Below are 23,180 nucleotides of genomic sequence, written 5' to 3'. Positions count from 1 at the left end.
GTAACTCAAAAAATCCGTTGTAAGTCTATTAATTTATATTGACGAAATCTTTCGAGAAAAGGCATGTACTTATATAGTGCCCATATTGCGCTTCGCTTGATTCATACATTTTATATGTTTTTAGTACTATATACATATATATATAAGTATATAGCGGTAACAGAATAAATGCCCCTCCGGGACAGAGGCGTGATTTTATGTATGTATGTAAAAATAATAAATCCAAAGTCTTATTATTCACGTCAGTGCCTTTAGTCCCTTCAATTGTTTATAATTAATCAGAAAAGTACTAATAATAAATATACCTAATTAAATAATTTAAACTAATATTAATTATTTTATAATAATAAAAGAAAACTATTCTAAATTACAAGCCAAAAACATTATTGTTTAAATTTTGACCCCTAGGAAGGGTTCCCATCACGCAGGCAGCATTCCCGCGCTGTATTGCAATAGCAATACGCTGCGCAAGAAAGCTGCCCGCGCGAGGGTCTCCTGTTGCCTCCCTCAGGCGTTTGCTGAGCGCCTTGTGGAGCTCCCGCGCGCCCTTGCCCCAAGGACCAAGTGTCTCGACACCAAACGGTACGAACTCGTACTGGGTGCCAAGACAACTGTATTTATTGGTCTTGAAGCGCTCCCGGGCGTCCGCCGCCGCACCAGCCTGTTTACTGGTCGCAGGGAGGTAGGACGCCGCCAGCGTATCTGCGCAAGTGGCGTCCCAGACCAGCGCGCGACCCATGCGCCAGGGTATCAATGACATCCCGTCGGGGCGCTTGCCATCGTCTCGCACGATCTGGGGCTCAAGGGCCACGGGGACGTCGGCGCTGACAAGCGCCCGTCTCAGGATGTCATTGAGAGCAGCATGGCGGGATTGGCGGCCGGCACCCGAGGAGCAGGCAAGACCATGGTGACCTAGGCGATCAACAGAAACCCCACAAGAGGCACAGCTGTGGTCCACACAGACTTCAGCCCCGACTCTGAGACCGACAGCCACGCGAAGAGTTAGGGGATTTAGAAAAGTTCCTAAAGCAGGAGATGGATAGGCATGAAGCCAATGTCCGGACTCTGGTCTGGACACGGCTAATAGTCTAGCCCTATCTCTGCTAAAGGAATTTTCTAAAAGAGAACTGAAAATAAAATTAGAAGAAATGGAATCCCAGGCCCTTTGGCTTTGTAGCTTGGAGGGAAGATTTGGACTCGGTCCGGTTAGCCAGGCATTTGTGGCCTCATCCAAGCACGCAATCTCGTAGTTTGTAGTCGCAGGGACCTTAAGAATATTACCTACAAGATTAGATGTGCTGTGGATAGAGGACAAGAAAGCCGGCAGGGCTACACAAGAAATTTTTCGGATTCCTAAGCCTCCATTCCTAATTGGAAGGGAGGCTTGGGTCCATGCCTCTTCGCCAAAACTTATGTTGAGTATTAATTCAATTTTATTTTTTAAAAGTTGATCAATAGGTTGGACCAAAGTGGGGTATTTCCAAATAGGGCAACAACGGAGCAGGTAAGTTAATTTTGGTATGAATAAACAGAATTTTAGAACGAATAACGCAGAGTGACTGCTAATTTTGGTGAGGCGGTCCGAATAGTCAGTGAATTTTGAAATTGATTTACTAAGAAGGGAAGGTATGGCCTCATAGTCCCTTGGCAGAAAACGTAAGCTCGGATCGCCTTAAGAAAAACTGTCAATGTCAAAATGACAGCGATCAATTGATATTGAACTTTTGTGTCTGTTCGTCGTCCGTAATGTAAAGATTATAGTTTGGAAGACAAGAAAAATACATTTTGTGAATAAATAAGTAATCGCATCAGGTATTTTATTGTTTCTGTAATATATACAACGCTAAGCTGTCATATAATTTATGGGAACACATACAGGAAAATGATAGAACAGTTAAATTCGTGCAAAGTATCTCAATCGGCCAACGGTATAATATTTACAGTTTATTTTATAGTTTTGTATTTTGTTTACCATAGTTATTTAAAACTCTGCGATACAACTATTTTTCTTCTATTTTTGTTCTTGGGGAACCTTGAACTCTCATTATTAGGGAGGTGAAGTAATTTACGCCTCCGTATTTAATGAACTCTTGTTCAATCGGGTATTGTTTGGTGTATACTAATACTGGCACAAAAGTATTTCTCATTAATGCGGTGTCATATTTTCAGCCAATTTTTGAAATGAAGCAAGGTCTCATTTCGTAATAGCTGGGCAATCATCCTAGCATTGATCTACTGTGCCAATGGTATGTCATCTTATTTACATAGCAATAGTTTATTACCTCTTATGATTGAATTATCATTCAGGTTAATTTATTATAATCAGCGAAACTATAGCCTTTAACTTTGCTATGTACCTACCTACCTAATTACCTTTTAAGGCACTATTCAATGTCAATAAATTGTTATAATAATTTACATACAAGAATAGTTGTGTCTACTGTATATTTCTACAGCTCTTTACTAGGTAGGTACTTAGTTAAAGAATTAAAAAAGATATGCTTTATTTTATTACATACTATTTCATTGTTCTCTTTGCAGCATTGGTCTTAATGAAACACCACAAGTCACCTGTCCAATATGCAGCAACTAGCAGCATGGTAAGTGAAATTTAATATCAGAAAAAATATTTAATCTTAATCCTTTTAATATTTCAAATACAAAAGTATTTAAGGATGTGTGAATCTTTGTGAATGTGATTGATTTTTATAAAACTTTACAGTAACATTGCATAAAGTTGGATAATATACATTGGAGCTAAAGTTTAAGTGGGCAACAACTTGTAAATTCTAGAAGGATGCTGTTATGTGCCACTTTAAAGGGGTAGTACATGTACCTAGTACCTACCTACCTCTTATCATAGCATTTAATCATGCCAAACCAATTTAGGCTTCAAAAACTTTGGGTTTGCTAAATTGTTATGCTCATTTATAGCCAGCTGACTTTCTTAAAACAATTCTCTTGTTAATTTTTGGTGTTAATGCTTTTGTCTTTTATTTGAGTCCTACAACATCACATTAAAAGTGGAGAGGTCCCAGTTTTCTTGCTGTTAGAGACTTTATAGGTACTTGCATAAAGTGAAATATAGAAGAAAATTGTGTTGTGTAAAGTACGTAATAATTACAATCCAACCAACAGGTACCAGAAAAAGATCAGTTCTTACGACAAGGAAGAATGGGAGACAATGGTTGAGCAGCTACTTATGCGGGGCACCTACCGACGCCGCATCGTAGATTTCTCCACTCATGCTCGGTCCTACCTTATAGATGTAGACTTGGTCAGAGGTAAACACAATTTTTTTTTTCATTGACCATTCTTAGCATTATTATCAGGGCTTTCCTGTTTTATTAAAATAAAGTGCAGTTTGGTTCCCCGCACCAATAGAAAAAAAAAGAATAGGACCACTCCATCTCTTTTCTTTGCATGTCGTAAAAGGCGACTAAGGGATTTATTTTAAACGATGGGCTGTCACTGTTTGAATCTCAATTCTATTTTTAAACCCAACAGCTGAACGTAGCCTGTTTTGGGACTGTTGCCTCTGTCTACCCTGCAAGGGATATAGACATAATTATATATATATAAATGTTGCAACAACTGTCTTGATTTGAGTTTACTATTATTTTCTTTTTTGATTTTCTTACTGATCATTGAATCCATCATTGTGTGATCTGTAGATCACATAATGCCTTGTCATTTTTCACCTGTTCCGTCATTCTTAAAGTATGGAAGCCGTAAAAGAAATTTTAATCTAAACAGAAGTTCTCAATGCAACTGTAAATTTTTAGGATCATCATTTCCTAAAGCAAAGCCCACACTGGGCATGCGTCGCGTGGTATGGTTCGCTCTCGTGAGGTTGGTGTTCCTGCCCGCTCTATATCAATGGTGGGCTCAACAGACCTCGCCAACATGTGCAAAGTTCCTATTGGGCTTATGGCTAATACAGGTGCTGAACATTACACTGTACCTGATAACGCCATTGGATGTTGATGTAAGTTTTGTTTTGCACTCATTGACTGAGTGACACCCTGGTTACATCCTTGATTGTGTTACTACAAAGCCCAGATCCAATTCTTTCCCGGGTCAGTTTATTTCTCTACATTGAATACTATGATTAAAAAACTTTACGTATAATTAAAGTAATTACCGCTTCTAAATCGCAAGTGTAGCAACGGAACAAATTAATACACAAATTGTTGTATACCTAATTTAATTTTATTTCTAATATTTGTTTTAGGCCAACTGCTGGTTAGTCCCTATGGGTCTCATGTTGGTGTTGAGTGTGGTTCACTCGCAAATTGTCAGCACTACAGAAATGGAGTTAGCAAGGATCCGCCCTCGTTCTACCTATCGCAGAAAGTTGCCACGATATTTCAAGTAAATAATATATTATTTCATATCCAAGAAAGTAGGAACCTGATAATTTATAAAATACTTTTTCTTAAATCTGAAATTTACATTCTCAACATGGCATTCGTGCATTAAACAGAAATCATACATATAAATACATTTTGTTTTTTGAACTTTTTAAATTGAATTGAATATTTTATTAAAAAACAGTTACTCCTCAAGATCATTGGCATAAGCAGACCGCGGAGCTTCCAATGATGACGCAACCGGAACAATTTCTAAAAGAAAGATTATGATTTATTAAAATTTCTTTAATATTATAGAACACGTTCAGACTGCGATGGTGGAAGCGGCGGCGGGTCAGGTGAAAGTGGCGCTACGTCTAGTCAGGGTAAAACTCCTACAACTAAATCATCTAAATTTAGACGTCGACAATCTAGATCTGATATTGCCGATAATGGACTCAGGTAGGTAAGGATGTAGTTTGTTTAAAATAAAAATGGAAAATATAAATTGTTATTTCTTTCTGACTTAAAATTATTATTACCAGGAAACGCAAGAAAGAACTTACTAAAGATAATTTAGTGAAAAACTTAGAACCACCTAAATCTAAATCTTTAGTCAAAATAAAAGCTAAAGATTCTGATGATGAAGACTATATGGCTTGGAAAAAACCGGATTTAACTGCTCCAGTAGTGACGTTTACGCCGCCCCCTGATGACGCCACACCTAGCTCTTCGTTAGCGTACAAGACAAATGTATTGACAAAAAAACAATTGGACACTTTTAATGTACGGCAGAATCAACAAGTGAACGTAGCTAGAGCGATACTTCCCGACGGTGACGATGGGTTTGAAAGCCTTAATGGATATAACTCCAATGGCAGTGATGGAGAAAACAAAACCAAAGATGTTGAACAAAAAAAAGACAAAGGTGAAATTTTCCAAAAGGCTAGTAAAGATACGGAGCCATGTGAAGCTAAAGTTACTAATAAAGTAGAGAATATTTATAGGAATATTAACAAATTGAAAAAGGAAGAAGATGAGAAATCCATTGACCCTGAGTCTGATACTGGTAATCCGACAAGCAGCCCTAGTGCAAGAAAACGGATTAGATTCAGAGGACCGCGAGCGAAAGAGAATCAAGAATCTAGTGATGAAGATTTTTCTACCGTCAAAAAGAAAAGCAAGGTACTTATTTAATAATATTGTATTAATAAAAATATATTATTTGTTTAAAAAAATATCCTAAATGATATTCTGGCAAAGTCAATTAAATATGTTATATATTTACGTTTTTTTATAGACATTTGTTGTTTCTACAAAACACAAAGAAAGAGGTAGTGCCTTGATCAAAGCATGTCAAATATGTATTAACAGGATGTTGCTACTGCACCATTGCTAGTTAAAGTTCACTTATTAACCATTTGATTTTAATAATAGGTAATAAATGGAAGGAATTTACAGCACGGCAATCCAGGTAGCTATCTGCAACCGCTTCAGAGCATGGTACAATGTTAATAACAAATATATATTTCGAATAAATTTCATTTGAAATGCTTCTTTGAAATTGATGTCATTTTCTCGTAATATTGGGCCTTTTTGACTTTCATATACTAAAATGTTCAATTTGTATAGAAATTAGAGAATTACCAGTCCTCGTCATCCGATGGCGAGTGTTCGGCTTCGGCGCCATCCATCGCCTTACCATCGCATCATACTATGTCTGACTGGGTTGGCCAAACCACTAACAGTAAGCACATTTGAATTTATAACAATAAACCAACATCCTATTTCACAACCAATATCCTCTATGCGAGAAACCTATGTCTAATTATGTGTTTTGCGAGAATTAACTAAACTAATTCTGTTTTTGTCACTGGCTTAATAGGTTCATTGTAATGAGAACCAGGCGGGAAACTTCTGTATTCTCGTTTAAAATTGACATATGTTTCATCGCTAGTCAAAACCCAGCATTATTCACTTTCTCGCAGTAAGGAAATGGCTTCATCCATCGAATTACAATTTTACATTTGTACAAATGATGTCTTGATCATTTGGCAAAATATTCCACTTACCTCTTGTAAAAAATCTTTTAAATGTAATGTTTACAAATTTTTATAATGTTTGATAAATGGTAATGTTTACTAACTCCTATTTTTTATAAATCTAAAGAATTTTCTTAGGTGAAGAAAGCAACTATGAATCTCAATCGGAAGGCGGCAATTCAGATGTGGGCTTTCACTATGCCGCGGATAGTTCCTGGGATCCGTTCGCTTTGTTGGATCCATCCAGTGATACAGGTAATTATGTCGTTTTGCTTTTCGAAATAATATCCACTGAGTTAAAATTTTGTCACACGTCAGATAATTAAAACAATATTTAAAAAACATTTTTTAATTAGTTAATTTGAATTGAAAGCAAGTTATATTTTATTGAACTTGAATGTGTTTGACCTCAATCTGCCTGATGGTAATCAAAATAAAGTCTGAAATGGTATACTTAAGCATAAATTGTGCATATTCACTTCTTCCTTCGAGGTTCCTAATAACCTCCTCCAATTAACTTCTATGTATTGGCAGTGAAATGCACGATGTGGGAGCGTGGATCGACACTCCGCGCGGAGCTGTCTGCGGTGGACATCAGCTGGTACGTGGTGGCCCGGGCCGAGAGAGCCATGGCCGCATCCGGCAGCCTATGGCCTGGCTTGGCCATGGCCGGGGTCGTGGCATACTTCGCACCCTTCTCTAGACTCTTGCAGGTTACAATTACACTTCATTACGTGTTATATCTTAAGTGCTCAGAAACTTGAAGGCATCTGCAGTAAATATGTATAAGCTGGTACGTGGTGGCCCAAGCCGAGAGAGCCATGCCTTTTAACTTTCATCATGGTTGTGTTTTACTACTGTAGTGCTATTTAATATACTTTATCTAACGATACCTGGCGATCTGCTATGTTTTATGATTCGTGTATTTTACTTGGTATCATTAATATACCCCTGAACAAATACTATGTGTAAAGCAAACTCCCCAAAGCTTTACATTTATTGACAAATTTCGATTGTGAAATGGATAATGATTTTTCTGCTGCAGGTGGCAATAGAACACGATACAAGAAGCGAAGAGGAACTTCATACGCAATCAATTTTCACATACATTCCATCTCTAATTGTTAACTACAGCAAAGGTTCTCTATTAGCGTTACTGATTGGCTCGTTTGGTGATAATATTTGGTGAGTTATTTATACATACTGCAAAGAAATTGTATGTCATAATAATATATATATATATTTACAATTTGCATTTTTTCACCCAGGGAAATATCAACAAACCTACTGTCTCTTATCCTGCGATTCTCACTAAGCGGTCTGGTATTCTTCCTGTTAGCCGTGGCAGAAAGGGCCTTTAAACAACGCTTCTTGTATGCGAAACTGTTCTCCCATCTAACGTCCGCCAGGCGTGCGCGCAAGTCGGAATTACCGCACTTTAGACTCAATACAGTGAGAAACATCAAGACTTGGTTGTCTACGCGGTCGTACTTACGGGTAAGATGGTTTATTTATTTTAGGAGATACGAAAGTTGGAACCAAGGTTTAGAGTAAATTTGGTGAGAAACACGTTGGTTTTTATTCGAGACCGGTGAGAAACACTACGGTTTTTAAAAGTCGGCCGTATTTATAGTCTAAGTGGTAGATAGTAAACTTTTTCTCTTATAAGGACATGCCCATCAAAAAGAAACGAAAGGTATTATAATATCTATCTACATCCTTCCATGCCTGACATATGGTTGTCAAACATGGACACTGACCAACAAGTTTACAAGTAAAATAAATGTCTGCTAAAATTGTATGGAATGAAGTGTACTTGATGTAAGGAGAGATAGAGTGAGACTGTCAGATATCAAAGGCACCACAAAATTAAAAAAGGAAAAAAAAGTATAAAATACCTTAAAAAGGAAATGGCCGGACATATGTTGAGAGAGCAGCAAAAAAATGGTCAAAAATTGTACCAGAATGGTATCCCAGGGACGGTAGAAGGAGACAAAGCCGACAGAAAACCAGGTGGGAAGATGTCCTCAAACTGCTGGCCCATATTGAATCAAGGTGGCAAGGGACAGGGAAGCTTGGAAATTAATGGAGGAAGCCTTTGGCGAAAGACAAGCTGTCGTGCAATGGAAACTTTATTACCCTACTACTTTTATAAAGGCGAAAGTTTGTATGGATGTTTGTTACTCTTTCACGCAAAAACTACTGAACCGATTACCATGAAATTTGGTATGTAAGTAGCTGAAGACTCAGAATAACACATAGGCTACTTTTTATCCCAGAGTTCCCGCGGGATTGATAGGGTTTCCATGCGGACGAAGTCGCGGGCGGCCTCTAGTGTGATATAAACCACACCTTTGTGAAACAGCAATAAAGCCTATTTTTATTTTTTTATTTATTTAGTAAACTATATCTCGGGAGTTTTCATACAAACAAATTTTGTCATTACTTTTGTTGTACTCAAAGAACCTGTTATTATAATCATTTAGAAATTTTGTAAAAAGTAACACCTGGATTTTATATACATAGCTATTGTATCTGCGAGGAAAATCGATAAGACTAATCGAAATCTTTATTTATTTCAGCGTCGTGGACCGCAACGTTCTGTCGACGTGATAGTCTCCGCAGCGTTCGTCCTCACTTTGACATTACTGGCGTGCGTTAGTGCTCAACTGCTAAGGGTAAGTTATTTCAATAGATCATACCCAAATATCCATTCTGTTATCGTGTTCGGATTTCTCGCAATATTATATATGAAACATAATATTGCGAGAAATCCGACCCAAATGCACACGATGTCCTTTGAAGATTTTTTGTATGAAAATTTATAAGCTTAGACAGGGGCAGATGGCAACTTTTTTTGGGAAAGATTTGTATCATATTTTGAGACTCCGTCCGTTCTGTACGTTTGCATTGACATTAAATAAGTGCCAACTGACTGCAACCCTGATACCTATCTTCAAGAATATAAACTTATCAAATATTTATCCACACTAACAGGACTCTGTGACATTGGAGCATGGGTGGCTACTAGAAGCGTTGGTGTGGAGTGCTTGCCTCGGCATCTGTCTTCTCCGGCTCGTAACTTTAGGCAGCAACATCAACCGAAAATACCGCGGTTGTTTATCAGCCATACTCACAGAACAAATCAACCTCCATCTTGCCATAGAACAACGGCCAGAGAGCAAAGAGCAGTTAACAGTCGCGAATAATGTACTCAAGTTAGCGGCTGATCTCTTGAAGGTAAATTTTATATAAATTTCATGAGATCTGTCCCGTAAATTTGTGACTCTAGGCAGCAACATCAATCAGTAACCGCGGCTATCTATCCGCCATATTCACGGAACAAATCAACTTTCATCTTGCCATAGAGAAACCGCCAGAGAGCAAACAGCAGTTGAAATCTTTGTACATAAAGAAAAGGGAACTATGATGCAATTATGTTTTTACCCGGCTGCGTTTTTATTGACATAATATTTTTTTGATTACAGGAGCTGGATGCGCCTTTCAAGATATCAGGAATATGTGCCAATCATTATTTATACACCATTACTAAAGTAGTAATTTTGTCTGCATTATCAGGCGTATTGTCTGAAATGTTAGGATTCAAGTTGAAATTACACAAAATAAAAATCAAGTAATTTATCTGTGTAAAACATTTAAGGAAAATAAACGTGCCAGTATATCTTACGTAGTGCGCATAGGCACATATTAGCCAATTTATAAGACACATTTAATGCTGACACAGTCTCGTAGTTCAATATTTGACTTCCTTGATCATAGTTTTATATAAATAGATAACACCACCCGCCGACATTAACTTTTTAACGGACACAAGCACAATTCAAAATCACCAAGGAATAAGAATACCCTTTTCGCAATACGTTACGTTTAAATACGTACATTTTTATTACGCTTGTGTACGAAATTAATAGACGACAAAGAGCACTTATCTTTCTCGCTCTAATTTCAAATGTTTTGTTTGGTTGTGCTATAAAAACAAACTTCTTATTTCGTTTACATTTTCTTCAAACCACATGTCCGCCCTGGGAATCGAATGATACTTATGTATCAGGAAGGTAAATCTACCACAGAGGTGGCAAAAAAGTGTGTAAGAGACGTGGCGTTTGGTATACAACATGTAAAAATGTATTAAGAAATGATGGAAATATTAATCAAGTTTTAAATAGGTCACAAATTAATAATGTATTTAACTAGCTGTTTCCTGTGTTTTTCACAAATGTTGCAACAGTTTTAATAGACTTTTATCTTAAATCAAATTTTGATTACTAATATAAAATAATAAACTTGGTAGTTATAGAAATACTTTGCCTTATTTTGGTGTTTTGCCTTTATGGGATATTGTTTATGGACCATGGAGGCTCTAGCTTTTCAATTAATCGTAATGATGCGAAAATTAAGTGTACTCTAATCAAAAACAGTGATAATTCAAATTTATGTAAGGTAATATATATAATGCCTACATTCATAAATCTTATCAGGGTAAATCTTACACGAATTTTGTGTTTTATATCAAAAAATTAAGCTGTTGTTTTTCTATAAAATGTTTAATTTATGATAATTTCATAATTTACAACAACTAAATTGGCATATTTTGTGGCATTTTCGTTCTCCTCGTACCTATTAATTATTTACAAGGATTTATATTAACTTATGCTGAGCAGACATTAAGTTTGATCTCATTTTATTCATATATTCATACAATATAGACTAGTTTAAAAGTAGTCAAACATTATGTAACACATTAGTAAACTACATTTGCACTATGAAAGATAATATTTAATACATTATTTACATTAAACTCTTTACATACCTAGATAGATTCAAGTTTTTTCAAGTTTGTGATATTTCAATCGAGATATATTCGATTATATTGTAGAGAAATTGTATTATAATGTTCCTAGTATTTATATTTGGTTGCGTAGTTTGCTTTTACAAAAATCTATTACAGAGCATATGACCTTTATTACATGAAGCTATATTTTGTGAATTCTCTGTTGTTCTACCAATTATTATTTTTTATTTTATATTTTTCAATTATACACAGGTACAGGTTACCTACTTCATTGGATATATTAATATAATTATTAATGGTGCTCCATTTCCTATTTTTAGTTAATTTTAAGAAAAATGCCATTTTGTGTTATTATAATTTTTAAACATGTGTAAAATAGAAAAAATATTAAATGTTAGTAGCATGAAATGCAAGACTTAGTAAAACATTGACAATGGAATAAAAATAGGTTTGTTTTTTTCTTTCTCATCATGGCGTGTTCCCAGTTGCACCCTTTGCCATTAAACTTTGGGGCCATGGGTCCGCTTTCCTATTTGTCTTTCCGTTTCTGCCGTCTGCCACATCTTCAGTTCTAAGACTATACGAATCATAGTAGGTGCTATGATTGACAACAACCCTTGCTGATCCGTAAAGATTATGTTGGGACCGCTGTTACTCGGGTTACTCGCCAGAGAATCAAGTATAAATAATACTCAAGTAGAAGAAATTATAAATGCGAAAGTATGTTCGTTGCCTGTTCACGGGTTATCTACTGTCCAATCTTTTTGAAATATTGCATACCTTGGAGAAGGGCACAAGTTCTTTTTCAAACCGGGAAAAACAACAATTACCACGTGATTCGCAAAAAACCTTTATTTATTGTATGTAGCGCTAAATTCGCGTTATTTATTGTATGTAACGCTAAATTCGCGCGGACGAAGCTGCGTATAAAACTAGTATACTATAATCTGCAATTATTCTGTACTAGCTGTGCCCGCGACTTCGTCTGTGCGGAATAGTTATTTTGGGCATCATTGAAGCCCTCAAGGATGAATAATTTTCCCCGTTTTTTTTCACATTTTCCGTTACTTCTTCGCTCCTAAAAGTTGCAGCGTGATGTTATAAAGCCTTCCTCGATAAATGGTCTATTCAACATAAAAATAATTTTTCAATTTAAACCAGTAGTTCCTGAGATTAGCGCGTTCAAACAAACAAACTCTTCAGCTTTATAATATTAGTCTATAATAATAAAGCTGAAGTGTTTGTTTGTACATTGTTTGTTGTTACATCTATATGTAGCGCTTAATTCGCGCGGGCGAAGCTGCGTATAAAACCTAGTATATTATAATCTACAATTTATTCAACTCTATATAGTTTGTCTTCACACAAAACTTCCTTGCTCGACCCAATATCGTTACAACATTGAGAACTAAGTATTAGATTAAAATCTGTGACAAAAAAGTCTGAAAATGAAATAAATAGTCCTTGTATACCATCTTTATTCAAATAACAATCTTACATAAAGAAAATAAAATCCCTTACTTTCCTTAGATCAAACAAATTTGTACATATTACACACAAATCTATACAATTAAAGTTTACTTGCAACCCTGGATAATAACAAAAAGTATTATTATATAAGATCAACACAAAATGTGTTTAAATTAAAACTTATTAGCTTATTTATAGGTGTGCTGAATCTCCTTCCCATCCTTCCAGCTTTATGTAATGATATATTCAATAGAAGAAAAACACTGCGTTTTAGAAATAAAATTTAAACATTAAATGAAAACAAAAAGCAAGAAAATAAAACAGATTGTTTAATTCATAAATTCAGGGCCACAGTCCATATACTTATTATAACTATATAAATAACTTGTTTCATTTCGACATAAAAGAGCCGAAATCTGAGAAGTAGGTTTGAGATCTCTGCTCAAAATAAATACCTGGGATTCCGTCGGTAAAGGAGCCGCGGGCAAAGGCTAATATACACAGGCAATAGGTAAAAACTGAGCTCTTATTATACTAATAATATACCCTTTGTGTAAGTGGCTATAGCTACTGTAGATTATTGCGCAAATTACACTAATTATCTGTCAGCCACATTTACAAATATCTATAACTGATAAATCTGAAATTGAAAACCTATTCATGGATGATGATGACCTGTAAAAGATTGGAAGTGGTCAAAGATTCTATAACAAATGGGCCATTTTTTTACCACCCGTTTGGCAGTTGAATCGCTCTTTTCAGACGAGCTAGATCAAGCGTACCAATATAATCATCTACCTGCTCTATTGCTATAAGTCTTACACTAATTTCATTAAGGCCCATGCCAGACTGAACTAAAGTGTTTTCATGTAAATTGCACTTGCGGTGTCTAACTAAATGTATGGTGTGTTGTGGTTGATAGACAATCGCACTATTCTTCTTAGGGTTATTCCCGCCTGCGCTCTTTAGACGAGGATCGGCGATGCGAGCGACTTCGGCGAGAGTCGCGTTCCCGGCCGCGCGACCTTTCGCGAGATCCATCACGTTTACTCCTGCTCCGAGATCTGCTTCGCCTAGGGACAATAACAAATATACAATATTACAACGCAACCAGGACTTAGGGCAAAGAGGATGAATATCGTCACAACTATAAAATAAAATTGCAGCTTCAAAAAAGAGATTCTGAGACTTATTTGGAACTGCGTGCGATGCCAAAACAACGACACATCGTTCCTATAGTTTCCAAGTCCAATATTATATTTCTTTTGCCTTATTTATTTCTTTCAAGCTTTATTAAGTGTTGTTGTGTAGCGCTACACAAGAAAAATTTTTGAAACTGGCAAATCAGGTGTCTTATATTGTTCCGATTTCTGTGGTGGCAGCGGTGGGATACGCTCGTTATCGGACTTATGATTTTTTCTACTAATATCTCTAGTAGTAAACACCGACCTCTTCTCACGTTCGCGCTCGCGATCGCGGTCCCTCTCGCGGTCGCGCTCCTTGTCCTTGCGGTCGCCGTCCTTGGTGCGGTCGCGGTCTCGCGCGGTCTCGCGATGTCGCCTCGCACGGCGGTCCAGCTCGCGGCCCCCCACGTAATGTCTCCGGCCGCCAGCTCGCTCGCGTTCTGATGCGCCTCGCTCTTCGCGCCTCTTGTCTACGGTTTTCTGAAAAGATAAATATAATTTGTTGCTTAACCAAGATATGCTCGATGATATTGCTTGTTTGAAGTACATATCCTATATCTTTTGAAAAAATAGGGTACAATTATTGGTTCCTTTATAATAGATACAGACTAGATTAGATATAGACAGAAAACTGTTAGTATGCCAAAATATTAAATGTACCTAATTTCTTAAAATCAAGGTTATACCAGTCAAATCATGATTATGTTCAAAAAAATTATAAGAAATGAAAAGAAATATATACAAACCTTCAGTTCAGCCAACTTTTCACGAATAGTGATGAATCCTAGATGAAGCTTCCCACCGAAGTGGTCGGCAAGTCGTCGATCATTATCATGTATACCAAGATACGCCGAGCACACGTCGCACACACGTAACTTTTGCTGCTGGTAGGAGGATGCTGGCATAGAATTACGATATTCCTGTTCGGCGGCGGCTTTCTTCTTTCGCAAGTCTTCAATCTGAAAATTCGATCATGTAAATACATATTGACCTTACACATTACTTTTGTAATCTTTTATTTTTGAAAATACCTCTCCCATGAGCTTTACACTCTCTTCAACCATACCCTCTTCTCCAAGAGCCTCTGCTCGCGCCAGCTTTTGACCTATCTGTTCTGCCAACTCATGCACAGCATTGGCTTTCTCAGTCACTTCTGCAGATAACTCTTCTTGTGTTTCAGCAAGGCGCTGCTTGGCTGCAGCCGTTCTTCGATCGCAATCGGATAAAAATGCCTCCAAATGTTCAGTTGCCTAACAACACAAAAAGTATATTACCTAATGTTGGGTACAAAAGCACCATAAAATTATTTTACTTGCCGAATTAATGATGAATGTTAAACAATGTAACCAGTACCAAAAAATCTGGAACATTGTATATGCTGTAAATATATGTACAAATGTGCGAAACGGAGAGACACCATTCTATTTGAAATCACATTTATAGTTTAGATCTTCTTATTTAGTTTAAAGTGATATTAAAGTTATATTTAATGAGAATGTAAAAACGACAAATATTACAGTTCTACTGAGTTGAACATAACAGTGATTGTCTTCCATACATGATAAGAACCAAAAAATAACATAAAATATTTTTGAACTAGAGATGAACAAGAGATTTTAAGAAAAATTTGTTTCTTTCCCTTGATATTCAGCATTAACACATACTTTATCATAAAAAAAAACATTTTGTATCATATAAGGTTGAATAACAATAAGGAATACTTACATCAATATCATAGAAATAATCTTTACTTTTCGATGCCAATTCATAATCCGCACGGAGAGCCAGATCATGTATTTTTGGACACTCACCTAAATCCATTCGCTGCAACAGAAATAATTTAACATTAAACATTTATGTTTCAACATTTTGTTGAAGTATAGCTTTCAAGAGGTAATCAATATATTGGTACTAAGATGTTCAATATTCAGATTACTATTTGCAATTTCGAAATTATTATCAATTGATTTTTTTTTTTATACCAAACAAAATATGAATAAGATAAATAATTGCTTTGTAATTTAAAATTTTTACAATTATTATTTTTATTGTAATATACAATACATACAATATCACCAACAGCTCACGGAGTCCTCGTTCATCACCAACAAGGAAAATATCATCAATACATACTTACAAACTGGAAACACACCGTTCACGCACACCCTTATAAGTCATATCCTGAGCACCCTTAAGCCAACTCATACACAAAATAGTATACAAAGCAAGGGTGAAATCCTTCTATGTGTAAGTATTTATTAATTATTCATTATTAATTAAAATTAAACCCTTTCTTTGTTTACTCTATCTTACAAGTAAGAATAACCAGCCAATAAGGCTTTTTTCTGACAAAATAGATAATTAATAAATATACCTTCTTCTAAAAAGCAATTCTGTTTGAATAAATGATGTGGATAATATTACATATATTGGTAAGTAAAAATTTTTCCAACAAAATGTGTAATAAATTTATTCTTCACTACAAAGTAAATTATAGACAACTTATGCCGCAGATATACATTGAATGAAAGCCCAGAAAATTACTAAATGTGTCTGCTGTTGCCTATGCAATAAATTTAAAATACATTGCCAACTTTGATATTCCACAAGATGATATACCTACTTTGCAATGCAATCTGATAACTGATGAGTATTAGTAAACCCACCATTTGGGGTATAAACTTTTGAGTAGACCCAAAAATTACATTGGTTCTTATTTCTTAAAATTTGTTGGAGAAACTAATGTAGAGTTGAAAATATTAACTAAAAAAAATTGTAAATACATATTTTATGTATGTATAAAAATTGGATTTTGTCAACCTCTATGCAAAATTATCGAAATTTTACAGTACATTTGTTTAGTGCTTGTATTTATTGAACAATTTTACCTATATGAATAATCTTAAAATTAATATTGTTTACATGCATTCTATGTATAATTTTTCTTTTTCTAGCCATGTGTATAGCAGAGTACATACCCAATGCAGTTAGATCACCAAATGGCTCTCCAGACTATGAATTTTCATGTGCCTAAAATTTTTACATGTACTCACCAAAGCTGCATTAGTAACCGATGAATATTTTAAAATATTGAATGTGTCTTAAATTTCTTAAACCTGCTTAGCAGAAAGTATACAATCATCTAACTATAAATGTTTTATACGTACATCTTGGTACTTACAGAACAGCCTAACTCATACAATCTATCCCACATCATTTAAGTATTGTGATGAGCAATAAAGACTAGTGTTGGGCATTTTCTGAAAAGCATATTTCACCACAGTTAATGCCACTCTGATGAAGGATTTTCCATGACACTACAGCATCATTATATAAATAAACTGTTGAAAGAAGGAGCACAAATTTGGAGTAATGACAATAGTTGAATAGTAATAATAAAACTTAATATATTTAAGCCGTCGAACCCAAGTATCCCTGAGAATTTGAACAATATACTTCTTCTAAGATCAAAGCTTTTCATGTAGTATCCTTTAGGTAAGATAACTGATGTGAATTCAACATTCAAACGTCACATATATTACCAGTATCAAATTTTAATTATAGGTACATATAGGTATTGTCAATACTCTCAAATATGCATATGGAGTACTGCCAAAATCTCTTTGAGGTACTATTACAAGAAATCTATTATATCTCAATTTTGGCCCGGCAAATAGTTACTCCATTATTAATATGCTACATTTTTTTTGTAATAGTACCACAATGTCTTCTGTTTATTTCAATAACCCAAACACCATTTTCAGATCAAAAAACTCACCGTTGACGAAAGGATTGCGTGAGGACAACATTGCAACAAAAATGATTTACACACAGCATCATCATAGAATTTAATTCCGTGCCTATCCGATTCACCTGTGAATGTAAAAATATTGTACGCGATTATGATTAGAACATAATTAATTAATTTGTTATATAAAGAACAAAGAGGTAAAATCAATTTATTCTGTTATTGATAAGTACATACCATTTCGAGCAGTGCCCATCAATTGATCCAACATTGCCCTCATTTGCTCGTGTGCCGACATGGTGATTCAAGTAACCAAAGCAAAACAAATACAAAGGTCTGCAAGTTAACTATAACACTCGTGACATATTTACTGTTCAAATAATAATCAAACCCAATTAATTCTTCATCAATAGATATATTTGAGCGAAGAAAATGATAGGCAGGTACTAGTAACTTGATCAAACCGAATCGACCCAACCACCAACAAAAGAAAATGGCGACCGACCGAGTTGTCAACTGTCTCTTGACTTAACTGTCTCCCACGCGAAAGCGCTTCATCGGTCCCAATATAGCAGCAATAAACGCTTCCTTGCCAAAAATTTACTAAAATAAGCCCTAATGTTGCCTTGCATTAATTAATGTATTAGATTAATGTACTGAAGGCTTTTGTAAATTATTAGGTATTTCACAATTATTATTATTTCTTGCAAATTGCACCACTTGGATAGCAGAATTAGTTTATTAGAAAAACGCCTATGAGAAATAGCGAATAGAAATACGCCTATGGGAAAGAAATGTCTCGCTATACCATCTCAGCCAGGTTCAGGTAAAGGGTTGAATCTTTTCCTTCAAGGGATCCTAGTATGACTATACAAAAGATTGTATTTGTGCCAATGTTGCTGCGAACCGAACAAAATGGAAGTAAAAGTGAAAAGCTCATGTCGGATAAAGACAGTTTAAGAGACAAAGTTCAGGCTAAAAGTTGGGGGCGAGAAGAACTTAAGTTATGTTGACGTCTTAAGGCTATTTATTTTTTTATAAAGATTTAAGTACATAAATAATACATTTTTTATAAAATAATGAAATAAAAATAAAATACATAAGCCCAGCAGAATTTCTCGAAATCGAGTAGATACATTACTTAGCGTGCACATCTCTAATGACAGATGCGCCACTACCACTAGCGCTATGCGCATACAAAGGAACTAAACGATGAAGCTGTTATGAGTGTCTTCTGTCTTTAGTCGAACGCGATACCTACCTATTTACAAATTTTCTATATTTTAAACTAAGTAGACGTAATTTGGAATTCTAACCAAAGGGGAGAAATTTAGTACAAAAAAGCTAATTTCATATGTAAGGACCTATTATTATAATATTAACTGTGGATCTGTTCGAGTGATGACTTTTGCTTCAAACAGTCAACAAAATTGAATATATTTATTTATTTGTATTCATTGCACAATTCGTTTGGCAATTTGTATGTTTTTTGGAGTGTTTACTCTTTGTATTTCATGAATGTATGATAGAAATTATATTTAAAGCCACATAATATGAAGTTATTGTCTGTGTGCTCCATCTGTGAAAATATAATCAAATTTGTCTATTTGTTTTAGAATGTAACAATTAAAACAATGACTACAATAAAAATATTTCTTCCTGTTGTACCAAAACCCGAAAGAGATGTATATTTCAAAGGCTATATAAATAAAACTGAACTTCAGTCATATACCATAAGTGTTAACAAATATGCTAACAATATCGATGATCTAGATGATAAGAATAAATTAACCAATAATGTAATATATGGCCAACTCTGTGGATATCAGTCAAACATGATAGACAAATGTAAAGGGTACAGCAGCTGGCTTCTTTTAGAACAGAAAGAAAACCTTACAATACATAGATTATTTATTAACGGAAATGAGATCCAAGGTACAGAAAACTGTATATTAATGCTGTATGATTATGAGAAAGTGGTAAATTCTGAATATATAGATCAAAATAGTGACTTTTATGTTTTTCAAAAGACAATCAGGGCAGATTATGGCTGTGCACAAGAAGTGTCAAGTTATACACCCTACCTTAAAATTCCTGATTGGCTCTCATCATCAATGTTTATACAACACATTGTAAACTATTTTAATATGTTGTATTGGCTGGTCATATCATTAAGGAAAAACAAGAAGGTAATAACATTTTAACTAAAATAATAAAAGCTTTAAAATCATTTTTTGTTGTTGTGATTGTTATGAATAAATTCATTACATGAAACCTAACAAGTAAATTATACCCAGTAATAACTCTCTCTCTCTCTCATATCTTGGCATTTTCCCAGGTGCGTCCTCTACCACTATGCTTTGGGCATGAGGTCCGGTAAGAAACTAAATTAAAACATGACAATATTTTCATACAGTGGACAGCAGATGGTTTACTGCACTTTTAAATAGGACCACAGGATTCCCATGCAAAGGTTGCCGTGCAGAGCTCAGACAAGATTCACTTCATGTTAAAACTTGACTTACTCTATCCAGGATCATGATCAAAGACCACACCTTGGGCTTCTCTCCAGAGAAGTGTTCATGTAATCAGGACTATGGCTTAGTTCAAGATTGTTTATACATACAGATACATGGTCATTTTTTTTTTAGATATTCATCAGACAAGGAAATATAATTCTAGCTGTAGCAGTGGACCTACTTTTGGGGTACCTTGCCTTGACTCTTCTGACCCAATACAAAATGAAACTTAGTTCAAAGCTGATGGAAGTTTTAGAAGTTGGTAACAACTATAATGTTTTTGATGAGTTTTATTAATGAGCGGTTCATAAGTATATTTTTATTATTAGTGTTGATTAAGACTACATGTATGTATTTTTTCAGTATGCATGTGCACTTTATCACACCAACAACTTAAAATTTTTCTGTTTGGTCAGTTGGTTGACTGGTAGAGATTGCCAAATGGCATTAAGTCCGCTTTTTGTACATTTTTGTTTTGTGCAATAAAATTTTAAATAAATAAATACATGTTCATTTAATTTAATGATATTTTTAATATGGCTGAACTGTTTTCAAACCCTTTCTTCCCTACAAGGGATGTAGATGTGATTATTTATGTATGTATATTTTGTCTGAATGAAGCCCTTTGAAGGTCAAACCTTTATAATTTTAACAAGCTTTCATTTCCAGGAGTTAATAAACATGTTGTATACATTACTGAAGTGGCTTATGGGATCACCAGCTGGATTCAAACTCAATAAAGAGTTTAATAAAATGCTTGGGAAATATTTTTCATATCATGTTCAACTTTGGTGGCTTTTTTTAGGTAATTGCAACATTTTTCTTTTACCTACTACTTTAAATCCTTGGCAAAGAAAAATGGTGGTAGCTTTCTTAGCAAAAGAACTATTTTAAGCATTCAATCAAAGAAAGGCTTCTTATAAACTGAGGTTAACTCTTTCAGGTGATGTGCTAGCATCCTAACACTACTTGAATATTTTTATAACACAATGAAAAAAAATTTGTTCACAGATGTCTCTGGTGAAAAATTGGATATTATTCTACAAATATATCACTATATAGGTTATTTGGGATTTACATTTCAAGCAGCTATCATATCAGATATGATTTGCATAGCTACATTCCATTCTTATTGTATTTATGTTTATGCTGCAAGGTACGTTATTACATTTTATGAAATTCATAATATTAATTAATGATCCATGATACTCCATTTATCATGATAATTGTTTGTAGAATTCACACACATTCATTAAGTGCAGCTTTTGTTATGAACCAATGTGGGTTAGGGATGTTAGCATTTTTATTAATTCTGATCATAATTGTTAGTTTTTACAACCGCTGCCTGACTGGCGTCATCTGTCTCTCGGTATTCTTTAGTTACTAAACCACCATGTGATAATTCAATTAAATTTTAATTATTTGACTGCTTCATTTCAGGATGTTCAATATTCAAATATCTGGCCTGATTGCATTGTTGAGATTCTTCGTTGGTCGCAAATACAACCCGTTGCGGGGCGGAATTGACTCCTGTGAATATACAAACCAAGAGTTGTTTGTGGGTACCGTGGCGTTCACAATATTGCTGCTACTGTTGCCTACTACGGCAATGTACTATTTTGTTTTTACACTGGTAAGAAATATACAATACTCATTTTGCTGTAAAGCTCACATTAAGCTCAGAGTGAATTTATTACATACTTAATATTCACACAAATAATCACTCTTAGAAGATCACCTTTATGTTGTACTAGTTGTCTTTTCCTGAGGAAGGACCTAAGCCTTTCTTAATATAAGAAGATTTAATTGGGAGATAAAGATATTCCTATACTATTTTATCCTATTTTTATGTTGTTTTGAATAATTTTGTCTCTGATCTTATAGTTTCGGCTGCTATCCTTGCTGGTGCAGTACACATTGGCCAAAGTTATATACTTGGTGCAAACATTTCCATTATACACCTTGACTTTATGGCTTATAGGATCGCCAAAAGTCGGAGGTAAGTCAATAAAATTGTGTTGATTAAGCTATCCAGATTAACGCTACCTTTCATAAATCTAATAGCTTAATTAAAAAAAATAATGTCTAATCTAAATTTAAAACGCTTCTAGACCAATCACGTTGCTTATTAAGAAACGGAAAATCCCTTTTCTTAAAAAAATACAATTGAGAAGTTGACAAGTAGATGAACATAGGTATTCTCCGATATGATGAAACAGTTCTCCCTTATAGTCCCAACAATGAGAAAAAAATATTGGACCACGACAAACAGCGCAAAATAAGAGCCACAAGGCCAAACAATGCTTAGCCGTAAAATGCCCGAGAGTGGTAAAGGTGAAATTATGGCCCTTCAGAAATTTTAAAACGGGATTAACTAGGCATTCACAAAATCAATTCCCATGATACACTCTAAAAATAAGGTCGAATAACTACCCGATTGCCCTCATAACTTTTTTCGTATTTCTTTCAGGGAACATACGCATGGAAGTTTTAAATAAAGAGAAGATGTCACATCTAGTCATTAGGCTGAGGCTGTTTAGGAAATCCGTTTGGGACTTGGTGAACCACTTCCAGTCGCCAGTAGATATACCAAAACAAATCCAGTGGGCGAACATGCTTTCTAACATTTGTGTTGGGAAGCAAATAATTTAAATAAATGTTAACAATGTTTTATTTTTTTCATTTCATATTTAAAAATGGTTACGTTTCCTTTGTTAACTAACTTATAATTACACGTTACTTACCTTAAAATTGTCTTTGTCTACATACATAAATAACGCCTCTTTTCTGGAGGGGTAGGCAGAGACTACATATTTCTGCTTGCCACGGTCTCTGCTTACTTCTTTCACTTCATTCAAATCCATCATTCTCTTCATCCGAAAAATCTACTTTAGCTTATACTTACTTGTTCATTATAGGTCAATGTTTATAAATACATACATAAAATCACATTTTCTAGAGGGTTGGGCAGATTACATCTTTTCTCTTGCCAGAATCCCTGCAAGTTCGTCGGTTAAGGGTAGGTAGTTGACATGGCACATGCCTCATCTTT

General features: G+C 35.0%; 3 protein-coding genes across 7 annotated transcripts; 2 read left to right on the top strand and 1 right to left on the bottom strand.

Annotated features, from left to right (window-relative positions):
* Positions 1–1,717: 1,717 nt before the first annotated feature.
* LOC106142654 (protein phtf) lies at positions 1,718–11,690 on the top strand. Of its 3 annotated transcripts, none has more exons than XM_060946770.1 (16): positions 1,718–1,812; positions 2,170–2,246; positions 2,542–2,600; positions 3,139–3,284; positions 3,786–3,988; positions 4,235–4,374; positions 4,671–4,814; positions 4,898–5,537; positions 5,985–6,099; positions 6,533–6,649; positions 6,929–7,107; positions 7,440–7,579; positions 7,663–7,891; positions 8,977–9,072; positions 9,392–9,634; positions 9,883–11,688. In XM_060946770.1, exons 3-16 carry the CDS (start codon positions 2,581–2,583, stop codon positions 10,030–10,032), a joined length of 2,562 nt encoding a protein of 853 aa, XP_060802753.1. In that variant the 5' UTR covers positions 1,718–1,812; positions 2,170–2,246; positions 2,542–2,580; the 3' UTR covers positions 10,033–11,688. The 3 variants fall into 3 exon arrangements, with proteins under 3 accessions (XP_060802753.1, XP_060802754.1, XP_013199955.2); XM_013344501.2 differs by having other exon boundaries at positions 1,794–1,928; XM_060946771.1 differs by lacking the exon at positions 2,170–2,246 and having other exon boundaries at positions 1,729–1,812; positions 9,883–11,690.
* A 978-nt stretch (positions 11,691–12,668) lies between these two features.
* Positions 12,669–18,147, bottom strand: LOC106142638 (putative RNA-binding protein Luc7-like 2). 3 transcript variants are annotated; one of them, XM_013344478.2, is made up of 8 exons: positions 17,847–17,892; positions 17,640–17,734; positions 17,043–17,121; positions 15,587–15,685; positions 14,893–15,111; positions 14,608–14,820; positions 14,127–14,341; positions 12,669–13,750 (listed from the first exon to the last, which is right to left on the bottom strand). In XM_013344478.2, exons 3-8 carry the CDS (start codon positions 17,076–17,078, stop codon positions 13,624–13,626), a joined length of 909 nt encoding a protein of 302 aa, XP_013199932.1. In that variant the 5' UTR covers positions 17,079–17,121; positions 17,640–17,734; positions 17,847–17,892; the 3' UTR covers positions 12,669–13,623. The 3 variants fall into 3 exon arrangements, with proteins under 3 accessions (XP_013199932.1, XP_060802755.1, XP_013199931.1); XM_060946772.1 differs by having other exon boundaries at positions 17,029–17,121; positions 17,847–17,885; XM_013344477.2 differs by lacking the exon at positions 17,043–17,121 and having other exon boundaries at positions 17,847–18,147.
* A 659-nt stretch (positions 18,148–18,806) lies between these two features.
* LOC106142385 (phosphatidylinositol N-acetylglucosaminyltransferase subunit Q) lies at positions 18,807–22,879 on the top strand. The gene is made up of 8 exons (XM_013344126.2): positions 18,807–18,965; positions 19,226–19,798; positions 20,261–20,386; positions 20,798–20,933; positions 21,140–21,284; positions 21,569–21,761; positions 22,013–22,127; positions 22,599–22,879. The coding sequence occupies exons 2-8, from the start codon at positions 19,244–19,246 to the stop codon at positions 22,778–22,780; spliced, it is 1,452 nt and encodes a 483-aa protein (XP_013199580.2). The 5' UTR covers positions 18,807–18,965; positions 19,226–19,243; the 3' UTR covers positions 22,781–22,879.
* The last annotated feature ends 301 nt before the right edge of the window (positions 22,880–23,180 follow it).

The sequence above is a fragment of the Amyelois transitella genome, chromosome 12 (genome assembly GCF_032362555.1).
Source record: "Amyelois transitella isolate CPQ chromosome 12, ilAmyTran1.1, whole genome shotgun sequence".
In the NCBI taxonomy this organism is placed as follows: Eukaryota; Metazoa; Arthropoda; class Insecta; order Lepidoptera; family Pyralidae; genus Amyelois; species Amyelois transitella.
This window is presented reverse-complemented; position numbering and strand designations above follow the sequence as displayed.